Source organism: Artemia sp. Qi Xiang Cuo, chromosome 10, assembly GCF_049724085.1.
Source record: "Artemia sp. Qi Xiang Cuo chromosome 10, ASM4972408v1, whole genome shotgun sequence".
In the NCBI taxonomy this organism is placed as follows: Eukaryota; Metazoa; Arthropoda; class Branchiopoda; order Anostraca; family Artemiidae; genus Artemia; species Artemia sp. Qi Xiang Cuo.
The window spans coordinates 40,831,244-40,849,873 of NC_142803.1; the positions used below are offsets into that span (position 1 = coordinate 40,831,244).

Genomic DNA, 18,630 nt, shown 5'->3' on the forward strand with positions numbered 1-18,630 from the left:
AACCAAAGCTGTATACAAATTTGGAGCCAAATCGGATGAGAGAAAGGGCTTGAAATTAGCATCTCAAATTTTGGCATCAGATAGTAAGACAGACAGAGAGCCAGACCGATGAAGCAAGTTAAATAAGACGCGGGTAAAATTGAATATGTTTAGGTCAGGAATTGTGCTAGTATATTTAGCACAGGAATATTTACTGTAAGTACTCTTGCGTGAGCTCTGTCAACTAACTTGAATAATTCATTATTCAGATTTTATCTCCAAGATTATGTTCTTTGTCTTAATTCTAAATCACTTTCTGCGGATACTACCATCCTTTGTAAACCAAACCTACCATTCACATGCCTTTCATTCAGACAATTTATAGAGTTTTCTTTCTAAGTATAGCTTTTGTCTTTTCAAAATTCTAAAGCAGTTGTCTTAAAAAGAATTTTAAAAATTCAAAATTTGAAGCGAAATTCTCAAAAATTAAGAAACTGTATCTGAAACTCATTGAAACCGGGCATTATGTGATACCACGTGCCAATTTTCAACCCAGTTAAACGTACGAAAGTGTCCCCTCAAGGTCACCTACGCATAGCAGCAGCTTCACCACCAAAGCTGTGTTTTTTTCACCTTATGTAACTTTTATGGAACCGATGGGGTAAGGAAGGGGAGAGGGGCTTAAAGTATCAAAACCCCCTTTTCTTTAGGACAATTTCGAGGCGAGCTGAGGAAATTCACTCAAAATCAGCTAGTAAATATGCTACTGTTATGGTCCCAGGTGTTACTTCTCGACAGGATCTATGAAAGCGAAGGGTTATATTCCCGTGATTCACATCTACCATAAGGGCATGCATATTTCTCAATTAAATTTGACGGAGATTAGAACCTTGCGCCGTTAGATTTCCGAGTCAAATCCAATCGGCATTGTCGTTTGTGTTACTCCAACATTGTCACCCATGGGTGACAGTTACTACAGCAACAAAAGAGGCCCTGGCACCGCTGGCCTAGTTCAATCCATACAAGCAACAAGAGGCACTAAAAAAACAAAGAAAAAAAATTTAAAGAACAAAAACAAGTCAATAAAGTGGATAGATTCAATGAAGTGCAGGATACCATGTTTACTATTTAAGGACATGAATTATATGCCAAAGATAGTAGTAGAACTTGCCACATCTACAAAAAACTTCAATTTTTTGAAATTAATGATTAAACAAACAAATTTAGATTTTTTCACTTAATTTTAACTTAAAAAGCTTTTCCCGAAGTTTTCCAATTTTGAGATATTTTTTCTTATGAAACATGTACAGAAATTATGGATCAAGATTAAATCATTGTTATTCTCCTTTTATTTTATAACCACTCGTCATTTTGACATCCCTATACATTTTGGACGAACAAAAAGAGAAGTCAGGTATTAGTCTTAACTAAGTAATCCAAAGAGGCTTGCTCGTATATTAAGATAAACACAGTTGTAATACAAAAATGAAAAGCTATTCAGTCCTTCTTTTCTTCTAAGTGCAAATCCTTAGCGACAGCATAAGCAGTCATGTACATCCATTGGTCCTTATGAGCATAATATGCATCTATCGCCTTTTGGCGCATTTCCTCCCAGCCATAAAGATCCCTAAAATATAAGAAACAAATCATAGTTCATTAGGAACAGAGAAGCAATTATAGATGCTCAGAATACATCTGCTTCGTTGAGATACATGTTTATGCTTCAAAATACTATAACAGGGGCTCGCAAAACGCAACCTACGGTGTAAGGTAATATTGAGCAAAACACTAACATAATCACACTGTTGGTCGCAAAGCCTTTTGTAAACAAAGAGCCTATTGTAAAAATTTCTTTTTGTTTTAAATTTAACTTGATTATTCCAATTTCGAATCGTTACAAGGTAAAACTTCGTTCTATTCTTTTTCAAACTAATTTTTTTGGGGAAATTACTTTTAAAAGTAATGTTGATTTTTTAATGAATTTAGTATAATTATGTCTTAATTGGGGAATGCTTGTAAATTTGTTCTTAAGTTTTTCTGCTAAAGTGCTTAAATTTTGGATTAATAATCAAGCATTTAATTATCCAACAAAAACAGATAATCTAAATAATAGTTTTAATTCCTAATTGCTGTTGTACCGTTCGCGCCATTAAAAGAGTGAGCTTCTTTCGATATATGTGTACATAAAAGTAACCCCCCAAAGACGTAAGAAGAAAAAATTGTCTCTTGTAGGAAAGTCAGGCATTTTATAAGGTAGAAAGTTCACCTTACTCGATTTCACCTATCTTTTCTCCCCCCCCCCCCCACAAACAAAAAAATAAGGGCGCCAAGTAATGGACTGAACAACATAACTGGTCAAAGAAGTACTCGACTGTTTCATTCAGATACGTATCAAATTTACCATTATTAAATTTTGTACTGTGTCAAAGTAGCACAATTTCTACGCTTCTTAATTGGAGGGGTTCAAGGCCCTGCATCATGCACATCTTTTAAGCAGACGAAAAAGGATGAGGCGAATTATTTGATTTAAAAACATTATCAAATACTGTATACGAATTGCGTATTTATTATATTTTGATTTAAGACATTAACCTGTTCATTTAAGACCATTTGCCTAATCCCTACATAATCATGGTTGCAGCCGTGGCTGTAAATAGTAAAGATTGAGCCACGGTCCATAGTAGCCAGAATCTTAAAAATGGGCTTTTAGAGAAACTTTCAAGTGTTGAATTAGTTCACTTGAACACCCAACTATCATTTATGAACACTATCTTGGAAAAAGTAATTTTCATTCAGATTGAATAGAAAAATAATTTGTATTTATGACAAGGAGTTTCAGAGAATTTCAAAAAACCGCCTGAAACACCTTAAAAAAGATTATCAAATCGAAAAATTACACCATTGAAATCGTCATTGTCTAAAACCCTGAACCAGAGACTTATAGTCACATCCCTTGAACACCAAGGAAAATCACACTTTTGCATGAGTAGCACTGATGTGTCTCCTTTTTTTCCGTTGTCCCCCAGGTGTGATCCTATTGAAGCAAGGGTCGAAGAATATCAAGAGGTGACTTATTTGAACAGAAATCACAATAATTAGTGTATTTTTTAAGTAAAAAAGAGATGGCACCATAGCGAAGTGCCATTTTCTGCCATGCTGAGCCACAAAATATCAATTTTCGCCCAAAGAGGCAAAGAGGGTCAGCTTGTGCCCGACAAATACAAATCCTAAAAGATTCAACCGATTTGTCATCATCAAAACCATTCAACTGAACATTTATAGTCTCTCATCTTGAAAATCGAATAAAATAGCGCTTCACCATGGCTACTATAATTGCTGGGTCTCCTCTTTTCTTTTTTTCCAGAGATGATCAGGCTTAATCTTAGCGCCTATTAAAGTCCTAGCACATTTTCAAGTCACGAAAAAGACCGTACAACAACAACATACTATTTTCTACCACAAAACAACGATGTCGGCCAAATAAGACCGACAATGCCAGTGAGTGAAAATCCTCAGATAGCCAATCGGTCAAAAACTTTTTAAGAGATGCAAGTAAAATCCATCCCTTCTTTACCCCCCCCCCCCTCAAAAAATTACAATTTTCTCAAGCGTACTCCAGGCAATGCTCCTTCACCCGCAGTTCACCCTTGTGAAGTAAGTACCACCACTCTTTCCCCCTCCAAAGACCACTGAACTTTAATGAACTAGGACAAACTTCACGTTTCTCATATATTTTCGAGTTTTATAATATTTTAGCAGCAACAAATCAGTACAAGGGTTGCTTTGGGTGGGGAGGTGTGAAATAGTAAAGGTCTATAAGGAAAGAGAACAAAATAAACAATAAAATAAAACCAAGAAATAAACCAAGAAAAAACAAAGCGCTTTCCAAATTTTTTTTTTTTAATAATTTAAAGAAAGCAGTTGAGCTATGAAGCTTTCAGAGATTTTCTGGAATTGATAATTTTAGAAGACTAAAACAGAGATAATTTTAGAAGAGTGCTCCACTACTTTCTTTAAAATATAGAAGAAAGTTTGCCTGGAAAACTCTTGTTAAATAAGGGACATATGCTGTATGCTCGGGGACCGAAAATTTTTTTTCTTTCACTTTTTTCTAGATTATACCTGTTTTCTGCCACTTTACTTCAATCACAAAACTTTTTTCTTTTTTTTCAAAAGCTCTGATACGTAGCTATAATTTTGAAGTCGGGAGGGAGAAGGGGGGGGAGTCAGCCCCTATTGTTCAGCAGTTTTGTAGGCCAAAATCTTTGCATAATCCCCTTTTCAGCAATATATTACATACTTAATATAAAATATGTTTGTATTTAATATAAAAACCGTTTTCCAAGAAAAAACTTTAAAAGAAAAGCAAAATACAATGTAGAAGCTAAAATGAGTAGAAACAAAATCATATAATAAGGTAAACTTGAAACAGAAATTATTATGAATGAATAAATGAAACCTAAACAAACAAACATTAGGATAAATAATCAAGCCAAACCGAAAATGAACCAAAAAAAATGTTAGTAAGTATATGAAAACTAAGACCAACAGAAGTTCAAATTGATAACCAAGTCAAATTAAAACAGATACGATCATAAATAACAGTGCGGATACCGCCTTCTTAAACCTCTTAAAGACTAGAGTGTCATTTGCACTTTACATTTTATTTTGACATTCTGATCATTATACGTTTTAGTATTGTTCGTTACTTTTCTTTGCAAAGGTTTTTCTTAAACTAATTTCTCTTCATTTTTTAAGCAACATAGTTTTATTATGCAATAATTGTGTGCTATCCCAGCCGAGTGGTTAGCGCGTTAAACTTGAAATCTCAAGACCACGAGGGCAGGAATTCGAGTCCTGGTGTCGCTGTTTATTTTGGTCATTTGGTTAGGTTATTTGCTTTGGTTATCAGGTTATTTGGTTAGGCTAAGTTTGTATTATTATTTTTTAATTGTAAGATTTTTTTCCAATAAGAACTAAATTTTGTGCTATCCCAGGCGAGTGGTTAGCGCGCTAAACTTGAAATCTCAAGACCACGAGGGCAGGAATTCGAGTCCTGGTGTCGCTGTTTATTTTGGTCATTTGGTTAGGTTATTTGCTTTGGTTATCAGGTTATTTGGTTAGGCTAAGTTTGTATTATTATTTTTTAATTGTAAGATTTTTTTCCAATAAGAACTAAATTTTGTGCTATCCCAGGCGAGTGGTTAGCGCGCTAAACTTGAAATCTCAAGACCACGAGGGCAAGAATTCGAGTCCTGGTGCCGCTGTTTATTTTGGTCATTTAGTTAGGTTATTTGCTTTGGTTATCAGGTTATTTGGTTAGGCTAAGTTTGTATTATTATTTTTTAATTGTATGATTTTTTTCCAATAAGAACTAAATTTTGTGCTATCCCAGGCGAGTGGTTAGCGCGCTAAACTTGAAATCTCAAGACCACGAGGGCAAGAATTCGAGTCCTGGTGCCGCTGTTTATTTTGGTCATTTGGTTAGGTTATTTGCTTTGGTTATCAGGTTATTTGGTTAGGTTAAGTTTGTATTATTATTTTTTAATTGTATGATTTTTTTCAAATTTTTTTAAGAGCTAAATTTTTGGGTTAGAATCAAACTTTATATGATTCAATTAATTTAAATGTTCAGTCAAAACTATCAATCCGCCGCAAAATTCGGCAATCACTTGTAATAAAAATTTACTAAAAAAAGGATTGGGGCAAAAAGGAAGGGTCAACCTTCAACCGTAAGACTCTGAAATCTAAACAGATTTTAGACAATGTCGCCCCTCTCCTTCAACTTGTAGATATCTTTAAAAATAGATGTATCTATTCAACCATTTTAATCAAAGAGTGTTGTAATAATTGCAACTGTTACTGTCTTCAAACAAATACACTAGCAGGCCATTTCTACAAAAAAAAATCGTTTTTTTTTTGCAAAATTAAACTCGTCGTCTTATAAGATAATTCCTCGTTATGCTAGGGATGATATCTTTGAATTCAAACTTTGAAGTATTTTACCAACGAAAAATTACTTTACTGAAGCTATGATGTACAATTATTTTACTCTAAGACACAACTTAAATTCTAGCCATCAATAGATCTTTAGTACTATTTTATAACATAGCTTCATACTATTTTCAGCAAACACATGTTCAATCATTGTATATAAATCGATCAAGAGACAGAATTGTTGGCGTCACGAAGAGGGAGAGTATTATTTGAAGATTTCCTTGAGACCTAGTGGGTTACACCCCCCCCCCCCCCCCCTCAGAAGCACGTCTTTTTATCTTTCGAACATTTTGAGTGAAATGGCTGTCTCAAAACTTTGACCTGATCCCATAACGGTTACGGAGGTGTCTGGAGTCAATCCCCCAACAACTTTTTCCATTAGAAAGGTTATTGTTGCTTTCAAATTCAGAACAGCGGAACCACCTCATAAGTTTCTATAACCATTCCTTCTTTACACAGTGAACAAGGGAAAAATAAATAAAAAAAGTAATACATGGGAGACGTCTCGCTCTTTACTTAGTCAATAATTCTGCATTGATTGTGAAATGTATCCAAAAAGCTTTTGTATTAAATATGTTATTTATATGATTTGAGATCCTTGACCCAGTCACAAACCATATCACATCGATAGGCAAAATTTTCAAACCTATCAGCCATTCTGATTAAAATGGTTATGAATATCTCCACACATTTTAATCCTAGACTATGTGGGGCTATGAGGGCACCAAGGGGCAAAAAGGGCCATTGGTTGCACTCTGACAAATGTTGCCCCCAATAGGGGCACTAGAACTTGTAATTCGCGGTCGAATGAGCTTCCCCCATCTTTCTAACACCACCTATTTTATATAATGAAGCCAGTCGATATTGAATGTAATTTAGTGGCTGGTGGAGTTTAAACAGAATTTAAAAAAGAAAAAGAACACAAAACTCTAAAACATTTCTTGTAAACTAGATTAACATAAAAAATATAATAAAAGCTTGGAATGAAATCAAAACACGAGGAAGAATGATGGACTATTGGAAGGTTTATAACTCCACACCTCCTCGTTACACCTTTGTCTCTTGCCCTTTTAGTCCTGATACCTCTTTGGAGAAAAAATGTTGGATTTGCTTACCTAAATATTGGACGGACAAACTTCATCCTTCCTTGCGAAGTAGCATAGTCAAGTGCAGGCGACACTTGTTCTTTCCAGCGTCCTTGAATGCACACTCTCATCCACCTATAGATAATGAGAAAATAGAGGGATCTACAGAGAAGAAGGGGGCCTTTGGACCTATGCAAAAAGATCCTAAATTGTCTCAAAATCTATCTGCATATTAGGAAACTCTTTGCTAAACAGTTTTCCTGGTTTAAATCACCAAAGTCTTTAGCTAAAAATAACAAGTAGCCTACACTTCTTCAAATAAGCTTTGAAAAACATTGCATTTAAGAAACTAGAAACGAGCTAATATTCAGTATTCAAACCTTTACTTCTTATCCTGTTCCTTCAAGAGCCGGAATTAACAGGATGTCGTGGAATTTATCTTCCAGATCTAAAGTGCTGCCTGTTCCAGATAAGAAACCAAGGATTAAACGATTACTTATGGCACAGTTTTCCCAGTAGAAGCAAAAATAAAGAAATAAAATTTATTAATGCTGCAAAATCTCTAAGTTTCGCAGTAGCAGAAGGTTTATTATACACTAAGGGATTACGACTGACTATTTTAACGGAAAGCATAATCAAACTAAAATTAACTAGTTATACTATTAGTCATTATAACCAATCACGGGAAGCAGGCGAAGACCCCCCACCCTATAAACAGGTACAGTCACAACTACAGCAATGGTAAACAGTATTAAAAGTAATGAAAACAAACTTTAGTAAACAGATTAATTACTGTTATAAGTAGAAATTTATTGTTACCTCTCATAAAGTTTCGTTCTGATTAACATAGCCTACTTTCCTAGGAGATGCCCTCCTGACAAGAATTTAGATAACCATCTCCCTAACAAAATCAGATCGTGCTTAGACCCAGAAAAAGCACCGAGTGGAAATCTCTCTCCCTTTCTATCCAATTTTGTTGAAGTTCTACAACATCACACGATTGTTATACTGCTTATAAAAAATTAGCCCTATCCTTTCTCCTAATGTTGAAAGAGGTAGGAGCGGCTCTGAGCCACAAAACAGCACAACTAAAAAACTACCTCTTACTTCCCACCAAATTTATTCTTATTGGCTAGCCGTTATGGTGTAATTCACGGTGACAAGAATGTAGGGACCCCTGTTGAAAAAAATGTTTAATCACATGCAAATCTCTAAAATAAAAAACTAGAACACCTAGCCTGCTTTGATATCCACTAGGCTTGGTTGAGATAAAAAAAAAAGTCCTCTGTTCTGATGATCAGGTTTTAGAAAATCTCTTCGTATACCCTCAGAGTGTTCTGAATGAGCCTGGACTCCCAAACGGAATGATCAAGAAACCAGTCGTTTCTTCCCTAAGTTGACATACAAGCACCAATTCCAAAAAAGACCTGAAGACAAAAATTACAAGCCTGTATGCCCCTCTACAAAGGTCAAGGGCGGCCCATTCTTACTTAACAAAAAATATGGTTGGGATCCAACGCTTCTCTTTGGTAGATGTGCTGATGACAAGAATTTACATGCCCCTCCATCCCCCTGCCCACCAAAAGGTTTGGTCAAGATCTAACGATCCTTTCTCAAATATTTTTTGACGAAAAGAAATAAAAACCACCTCATCCTTCTCTAATAAGTGTCGAACAAGTCCCTGACATAATAAATGCATCATAAAAACATTATTTCTGACTAATTTCGGTTGAAATCCTGCAAACCCCCCTGGTTTTTGTTCTGACAACATGAATTCAGGGGCCCCATCCTTTCCCATTCCTATAAAGGCTGGATCAAATCCTCATCCTGAAAGGGAATAGCTTTTACTTCCCATCAAGCTTCATTGAGACCACCTTATGCTGGATGGTTTGATGACGACAATTAAGCCCTTTACTTTCTCTCCTAAAAAGGTTTGATAGGGTCTTAATCCTCAAAATATATAACTAGGATAATTGTTCTTGCCTTTCACCAAATTTCACTTAAATCTACTGGCTCTTTCTGGTAAAGTAATTCTGGGAAACATTTTCCCAAAAAACTTTTTCAAGGGAAAAATATAGAGCGATATGAAGACCTAAAATGAGCAGATCATGCTCAAATTTGCTCAGATCATGCTAGACCATGTTATCGAGCCTAATAAATATTAAAAACAAGAACCAAAACAAAAGCCTAATGAGCAGTACAGACAAGAAACGAAAGTGTATTAACTCCAAAAGTGAACTTCCTAGAAGTCGCGTAACGTCGGACAAGCACTGAATACGAAAAGACTTCTTCAACTGACTACTTCAAATTGTATTCAGCTTCTCAAGTTTTGGTTTCTACACATCTTGTTTAATTTCTGCGGAATATACTAGAAATGTCAGCCGAGAAATCCAAATTCCGAAAATTTGCATTGTTCAAACATTCTGAAGTGCTCGAATATCGAACTTTTGAAATGGTGCATGAGCAGAAAAAATTTCGTAAAAATTAATGAGTATAAAATCAATTTCATAAATTAACTTATATCCTAATTAACTAACATTCTAATTTTTTAGTTAACTAACTTTCAAAATTGATAGAAATAATTAAGGAAAATTAAAAACAGTAACATTTTAAATAACTTATGTTAAACACGTAATAATTTGGATATTTGAGCCTTAAGTAGTACTTTTTTAAGTGTCTGGAACCCATCCTCCCAGGAAGCAGCGTTACTGCCCACTGAAGGATTAACTAAATATATTTATAATAATAATAACAATAATAGAACAATAATATTATAAACATAAATAGGAATAATAAAGATAAAATTATTTATAAACAACTTACCGTAGTCTAATCTCTGAGTTGTGGTTGTCGTTCAATGCATATGCCTTCTCCATCAGCTTGACCGCTTCCTGAGGAACATTTTCAGCAAAGATCTGAACCAAAAATTCAACTATCTGCATTGAAGAAAACTTTCTAATATCCAAAGGAGAAAATGGTGCGGGTTGTAGCATACCATCCTTGATCCAGCCGACCCAACGATTCTTTAGAGCAGTACAGGCCTCAGCGAGGGTATAATCGTAACTAAAACATAAATTTTCTTATGTCCCATTTTGACAAGGCAACATAGGACAAAGAGTCACATGAATTTAAACTTTGTGACATTTTGTAAATCATCTTCTCTAAGAGGTTAGATAAAGACAATGGAGCACCAGTAATAGAATAGGCAAGGAACAAGATGTCGATTACGGGTTCAACATTCAATTATGTAGCAAGAGAAACATAAGAAACTGGGCATATTTGAAATATTTCACCATTTCACACTTTCAATACTTTGCTCTTAAAGAGAAAAAAATCGATACGTAAACAACATCAGAGGATCACAAAACGCAGTAAAAAGACATCCCAGTACGCTACGGTTAAGTACCAAGGACATTAAAATAAAAACGTGATTTGCCCCCTGGACCCATCTTGGGTCTATTCATGCAAGAGAGCCACAACTCCGTAAGATTTCTCTTTCGGTTATTTCAAAATTATGAATTTCTTACGACAGTATCACCTTCTCATCAGTGTTGTCAGGGCCAAATGTGAAAATAAATAAGCAAAACTAATCTGATGACCATTTTTTTCAGTAAATATTCTACCATTAATAATCTGTTGACCCCAAAAAACAGCTACACCTTCAAAGAAAAACTAAGCCTTCTTAAGCAGTTTGATGCTATATGCTTTTAGCTTTTTTGCTGATTTTCCCCAGAATTTCTTTCTTTTTTTGCACCCGCTACTACCTAAAACTGCATTTTTCGTTAAATTAAAAATTGGGTTCCTCATTATTCTTAGTTTTTAATATGTATACGGTTGTGTAAGTTTCCCCTAAATCGATTTAAACGATCAGATTGTTTTCACTGTCCTTGGTATTTGAAATCGACTTCCGATCAAGACATCCGATGGTATAAAATACGATAGTATAAAATATGAGACATCCGATCGTATAAAATACGATTGTATAAAATACGAAGATTCTTGATAGAGTCACTAACAATCAAAAAGGGGCTAGCCAAGAGGCAACTCTTAAATGATATACCCAGCCATCTGACCTCCTTTTTGACTTGAAGAACTGTCTAAAGCAAAAAGTGGGTAGTCCCGTGGGTGAAATGGGGTCTTTATTAAGGTTAACCTATATTACAAATAGTGTTACAGCTATAGTGCTTGTGTTAACTTTACCCAACACTCATTCAGGGCTTGTTTGAGAAGGACTTAGACAGGAGAGTGTAATTTAGTAGGATCAAACTGAAACTTAAGTCAAAGAAAATTCATCGAATTTAGTGAGCATGACCTTGGCCGATAAAGCTTGTTGCGATTTATCCGGTTATGTTAGCAGACATAGTCATAATGACAAACATAACAAATATTTTCAGAATTAAGCAAGAGAAGGCCATAGGAAGCGCATACTACAGATGTACTAAATTCCTTTTGCAGTGGCACAGAAATAGCACTACATTCAAGGAGTACCATATTACAGTCCTCTATAAGAATCATAAGATTCAAGGCAGATATGACGAAGTCTGACCATTCATAGACTTCATAATGTTTAATAGCGTTCCTTGATCTTGTAATGTTCTAGTGAAGGGTATTTTCCCCTCTTTTTTTCCTTTACTCCGTCCTTTATATTTTGTTTTCTAGGCGGGTAGCAAATTAGTAGTAATAATAAAACTGATCTTAATCATTGCTATAACAAGAACACGTAATTAACACTAGAGCAGCAACTAAAAAATCGTGTGCCATTGTTTACACTTGTACCAAACTGCAAATTTCGGTACTTTAGCCCCGTTTTTAATGCTATAAAATACACTTAAGACACACAAAGTGTTCTGTGTTTAAGTGTAAGAAGAGAAAAGCGTTTCATTTCACTGAGGTACGGTGAAGTAAATGTTCGTATAGCAGCAGCAAAATTTTTAGTACAGAAAAAGTATATCATAATAAAAAGCTGTGAAATGTACGCAAAATCGCGTAAATAAACTTGGTCGATATTAGTAATCATATTAGACTTCTAAATCTTAGTACATATATTTTTTCGGTATAACCATTATTAATTTAAATTACACTGACTGAAAGTTAATATACATTACAAAAGTCGAGAAAATATTTAGGGAGATATTTTTCATAAATTATAAATAACAAGTAGAACAATAGGGAATTTTTTTTACATAAGACAGTGGAACGCAACTTGAAATGAATATTTCGACCCTATATCCAAGGGCCGTCCTCAGCAAAACAAAAGAAGAAAAAACGAATATAAACAAACTCACATTAAAATTCAATCGTTAAATCTAAAATATTTTCAAAACAGCGCTAGCATCATTACTTCAAGGAAGTTCGTACAGGACTAGTACATCAAGCGAGGTGAAAAAAAGACAATTCATTCAAATGGAATAAAAAACGTTTACAGACAAGCTCTTAAAGCTAATCTTGCCTTTTTGGCAGCCAGCCTAGAAGGTCTATCCATATCAGGTTGAATTGTTTCCTGGTTTTTTAATATAATTAGTTAAATCATTTTTAATTAAATTTGTATATAAGGCATTAAGTGAATATTCCCCAAATCCCTATTTAAAGAAGCATTACTTTTTATTTTGCTTCTGATTCAATTGCCTCTCAAACAACCTGTTTTATGCCTAAATCATTACTAATAAGGGAAATTTCTTCTAAAAGTATTTTATGGCTAGGATTATCAAAAACATGACTGCTTAAAGCAAAATCAAAAGAAATATTTGTACTATTAGAATTCAAAGCTATAGTTATGTCATCTTTAGTTTCACTAAAGCTGTAAATTCTAATTGAAGTAATGATACTAGGGCTGTTTTGAAAATATTTTAGTTTTAACGATTGAATTTTAATTTGAGTTCTTTTATATTGGTTTTTTCTTCATTTGCTTTGCTGAGGACGGCCCTTGGATATAGGGTCGAAATATTCACCTAAAGTTGCGTTCCACTGTCATATATAAAAAAAATTTCCCTATTGTTCTACTTGTTGTTTATGATGGAAGGGCAGTGTGGTCTTTGTTGCCATTTTTCATATGTTCCCTTCGAATCGCTCTTGGGGGTACAGAACTATCTCGTGTCTGTCTGGAGGCATTATTCTAAATACAAGTTATGGATAAAAATGATCACAGTATTTCTATGTGAAGATTTAATGAACAGACGTGAGATTTATAGAGGAAGCCGAAAATGCCTCCAGAAAACAATTAAAATCAGTAACTTACCTGGGTTTGTATGGAGGTAAGCCCTTCCCATGGAGCCACATGTCCCATTCAACCTGGTCTAACTTATCTGCCATCCTATGATCTTTGAAATAATTCAGTAAATGAGTCTTAAAATCTTCTGTCTGAATTGACTGATATTGAAAGTGCTTAATATAAATTTTAAGCCATTCTTCAAAATCTTCATTGCCAACAATATCGCTGAGGTACCATAAGAATACACTGCCTTTTTCATATGGGATTGAAGAGAAAGCGTCATCAGGATCAGATCCAGTTAAATCTGGATTCAGCTTGGTGAATTCATTATCAGCCCCAAGAGTATTTACCTGAAGGTAAATTATATAAGCTTATTTTAATACTATAGGCCAACATCCAACAATACTTATCATGGTTACAGAGACAGTTGCAACCTAGTAAAGAACGAAGTTCAGCTTATAGTAGCCGAAAATCTAAAAGCCCGTAAAAAAAAATTTGAAGTGAGTAGAAACTGCTATTTGTAGCTGAGTCAGGAATGGAAACTATTATCTCAGTTAGTCTTAATAGTAAAATGTAATTTTTTTTTTTAATTTACACAAATTTTGAAAAAGAGCCTGAAATTCCTCAAGAGTGCGTCGGGTTAAAACATTTAGTACACCATTGGAATCACCATTATCGCGAACTCTATAGAAGAAACTTGCCATTGAAGTAATTGAAACAGAAAAGAGAAGTTGAAAAGAATTAATGTAAACGAGAAAACCTTACCATGCTCAAAACCAAAGGGCTTAGCCTGTCTAACTAACAGTTTTACAGCAGAGCCAAATTAAATGTTTTATTCTTTTTTCTATAAAACTTTTTTTCGGGTGATTACAATGAGATTTTACTCCTAAGAAAATTTATCTAGCATTAAAAATGAGGAGTCCATCAGTTTGTTTATCAAATGTAACTGTATAAATTCTGGAGCTGGAAAGCATGTTGTTGCAATACCAAATCGACAACGAGGAATATAAATAAAAACCAAAAAATTTTCAATAGAAAAAAAAACAAACTAAAACTAGACATCCGAGCGCCACCGGATGGAAGCGAGGGCATATTTGCTAGAATCAAAAATCCAAGCTTGTTATTTGAGAAAAAAGAAAGAATAAAAGAATGTACAAATAAGAAAGTAGAACGCAAGGACTTTAGAATAAAGGAAAAGGCAAACAGAAATGTACAAAGAAAGCATAGCGTAAGGACTTTAGAAAAAAGGCAAGAACATACTACTTCCTCCAGGTCATTCCAGCCACCAATTGCTGCAAATTGCCTCGACTGTTCTCCATAAAGCCTTCCATTTATTTTGCGTTCCAAAAATACAGTGAAGCCTTCATTAAGCCAAAAATGTTCGAAGTTAGCATTAGTTACTAAGTTCCCAGTCCAGCTATGCGCTATTTCATGGGCTATGACAAACGTTAGGGATCGGTCACCAGCCTATATAAACATAAAAAATAAATTAGCCATCAGATTAAAAGATCCAGTTATGCAAAAATTGTTAGGATATTCTGGGAAATGGTAAAACAAGTTTGAATTCCCAGAGAAAACGGTTTCTTTTGTGAAATGTTACAAAGGATAGGAATATGAATAAGACAGAGAAAAGACAAAGAATAGAAAAAGACAAAGGATAGGGAACGGAAAGAATAAAGGATAGGGATACAAAAATTTTTACAATTTTTTTGGAAACGGAAAAAGATAGACAAGTTCGCCTTCCCACGGCGAGATTTGCTAAAACTCAACTAAGGATGGGGATAATACATTTTTCAAGGGCTTCCTAGTGAATATCCATATGTTTCAAATACTCCTTAATTTTTCTAGTCTAAACAAATCAGCAGCAACAAATTAGTTAGGCATCCTGGTTTATTACAAGTTGCTAGATATCCAAACATACAGGTCATATTTTTTATTTATGATATTAAAACAGGCTGCCTAAGCAGGTAAAAAAAAAGCCGAAATTTGTTTGTATTTTCCTGTATTCACCTTCACTAGCCAAGCCTGACAAAAAAATCCTAACATTCGCAATTCATTTATGTCCCGTGCCCAAACCGTTCCTAGGGTTGGTGGTGCCTGGGGTAAAATTCATTACAGCACACTATGCCAACTCATATAAATTAAAAAAAAAGCCAAATAAAAGTCTAAAACTTGATCAACGTGGGTAATCCCTCAGCTGCGGCACCCGAGCAGCTGATCCAGTTGCCCTTTCCCCCTTGTACGCATCTGCCCGTCTCCCAGTCAAGTCTATTGGAAAGCCTTATTTGGATAGTGAACGTCATTATTAAAAGGTGCCTTAAAGGTTCAATTCCCCGTATTTTCGCAGATCTGCTGAATTGTCTGATTTTTAAGCCCGTCATTTCCCTTTTATGTGCTTTACCTTTTTAGCTTTCAGTAAATATTTAGTGGTTGGCCTATTCAGAAGGAAAAATGTTAATAAACAATTCCTACTTTATAATATGCATACAAATCGTAATCAACGGACTTTTTAGGTTTCTTCCACTTTCATTCACATTTTCTCCACTGTGTAATATAAATATATCTTGTTCCTTTTTTTTCCATCGCACGTATAACACCAGATATTAAATACCATCTATACTTTCATTTTATCAAGGCAATTTCTAATGAATCTTTGACAATTTTATTTTATGAACAATATCTATAGCAGTTTATAAGCTTTTCATCTATAACGCTATCTATAGCTTTCAAATAAAAATCCTAGAAATTCCAGAAGTCATCTTGACAACATGCTAACTTAGATGACGTTTGGCAGCCAATATTAAACACAACGCGAGATAAAAAAAAACAAAGAAAAATGAGGTCTGTGGTGGCACAGTGGGGTTTGATAATAGCTTGGTAAAACAAACCCAGAGCTAGAACCTAGCTGTAGCAAAACACCGAAGGGCCGACACAGGGACCTTAGTAGTCAAGAAGCGTCACTAATCCGATATAGTAAAATACAACAAAGGAAAATGAAGCCAAAATTTATATTTTGTAGTTCACAATGAAAAAAGTACCAAAAATATGGACGAAAGTGAAAGTCACCCAGAAAATGTGTTGAGTACGAATAATGTGTATATTATGAAGTACGATTTGTTTTATTAATAATCTTCCTTGTGAAGGGACCGCTAAATATTTACCGAACTTTCTCTTTTTAAATACATTTGGATATAACTTGTGTTCTTACCATTGCTTATTATCGTTGAAATGTTCTTTAGAAGCTCCTTTTCGAGTGTATTCTTTTTATTGGCCCATATACGCTCTCGATGAGGCTCGTCAGAAAGACCGATAAAAAAGATAGAACTGAGACAATATATAAAAGGGAAAAATGAAAGAAATAATGCATCTACTCACAAGAAGTGTAGGGGTGGCAAAGGTAAGACAAGGGTTTTCCATTCCCCCAAATGGAAATGAAGGAGGCAGAACTAATATATCGTAGTTTCCCCAGACGTATGGACCAGCAAGAGATTCTGCAGCTTTCAAAAAGTCATCCGTCTAAAAAAAATATATCTAACAATATATATATATATATATATATATATATATATATATATATATATATATATATATATATATATATATATATATATATATATATATATATATATATATATATATTTATATATATATATATGTTATTTATATATTATATATATATATATATATATATATATATATATATATATATATATATATATATATATATATATATATATATATATATATATATATATATATATATATATATATATATATATATATATATATATATATATATATATATATATATATATATATATATATATATATATATATATATATATATATATATATATATATATATATATTATAGAATTTTGGAAATTTCGAGGGGTTCAGAACTTCTTGTTGTTGTGGTACAAACATGAAAGATGCTGGATAATGACCCTGCCAAAAAAAAAAAAAAAACAAGACCTAATCTGTTGCAAAAAAAAGGAAAAACAAACAACGATCAGATTTGCTGCAAAAGCAATCTGAATGCAAAAAGTGGGTTCGTGGACTTTGAACCCAAAAGATATGACATTTTCAGAACGTTCAAAGGCAAACCAGGATCAAATCTCTAGTACCAATTGAAAAACAACATGTTTCCCTTGTAATTCTATGACGTGCGTGGGCATTATATACAGATCCAAAGACTGTCCATTCATAATGAGATTTTACTATTTCCTAGACTTAACTAGCGTTAATTTGAGCGAATCAGATTTTCATAAAATTTTCTAATTGACTGAAAAATTCTTATTTGCTCAAGTTAGTGCTAGCTAAGTCTTAATATTATTAAAATCTCATCGTGAATGAGGCATTACAGAAAATGATGTATTAGCACTCGGATTAGTAAACTTTAAGTACTTTAAGTTTTGTTTGTCCACTACATGAAAGAAATGCGTATATTCTGAGATGGTGAAACCCCATTTTTGGAAAGACATGCTGAAAAAAGAAGGAAAGAGGCAGCAAATTTTCTCCATTGGAAGTAATTTGTTAATTCTTTGGTAATGGTAAAAAGAGTCACATAATAGCCCTTGCCTTCGGGTCTCTATGACATTATTCCAAGTCAAGCTTTCTGTCCTTTTTTTACGATTTTATTTACATAGTCCATTCTGTTCTATGGGTTGGAAGGTTATCAGGTTTCTAGCTTGGTTAGTTTAGTCTAGTTTTCACTTTACATGCTCATCATCACATTCACAAAGGATTTAATGTGCGCCTAATTTTATGTATGGAACTCGATTGGATAAAACTAGATTGGAATATCTGTTTTAGAAAGAATAGCAAGGTAAAATTTGATGAGGTTCTGAAAGTAAGCTCTCCTTTCGATATCACTGTCGACACACATCATTGGCATACGAATGTCTTTTCTTCTTTTTCTTCTGAATTGCTTTGCTTCTCTTTATTCTATAATTGAGGGCAAAAAATACATTGCCATGATTATTAAGTGCATACTATCGTACTTGGCTTTAAAGACATATCTAAACTTGAGTGTATATTATTACATTATTATTACATAATTATTGTGAATGCCAAGGAGTCTTGAACTGAAATGTTCCTGAATTTAAAAGTTAACATCAATAAGGAAAAATACCCCCAAGGTGGGAATTTATCCCCTAAGTAAGTATTGCATAATACCCTTAATAGGCAACTTATTCTATTCAGGTGATTTATTCTATTAATGTGTACATTAAATAAATACACTTTGACGGATACACTTTTTCTTTCTACATAATGTATATTTTGTACAAGGTTATTCGACCTTCTTCCACAACAGGCAATGCATAGCTCATTGATCGATGACTCATAATTACGTAAAAA

At 33.9% G+C, this 18,630-nt stretch overlaps 1 protein-coding gene across 1 annotated transcript in view; it reads right to left on the reverse strand.

Moving 5' to 3' along the window:
• Window positions 1-1,411: 1,411 nt before the first annotated feature.
• LOC148947768 (leukotriene A-4 hydrolase-like) overlaps window positions 1,412-18,630 on the reverse strand; it is a 119,121-nt gene continuing 101,902 nt past the window's right edge. The window contains exons 9-14 of the mRNA XM_089095422.1: window positions 16,645-16,785; window positions 14,530-14,736; window positions 13,297-13,619; window positions 9,885-10,124; window positions 7,092-7,196; window positions 1,412-1,606 (exon numbers count right to left, since the gene is read on the reverse strand). Coding sequence (XP_088951548.1) covers window positions 1,477-1,606; window positions 7,092-7,196; window positions 9,885-10,124; window positions 13,297-13,619; window positions 14,530-14,736; window positions 16,645-16,785 — 1,146 coding nt within the window. The 3' untranslated portion in view covers window positions 1,412-1,476. The remainder of the gene's footprint in view (window positions 1,607-7,091; window positions 7,197-9,884; window positions 10,125-13,296; window positions 13,620-14,529; window positions 14,737-16,644; window positions 16,786-18,630) is intronic.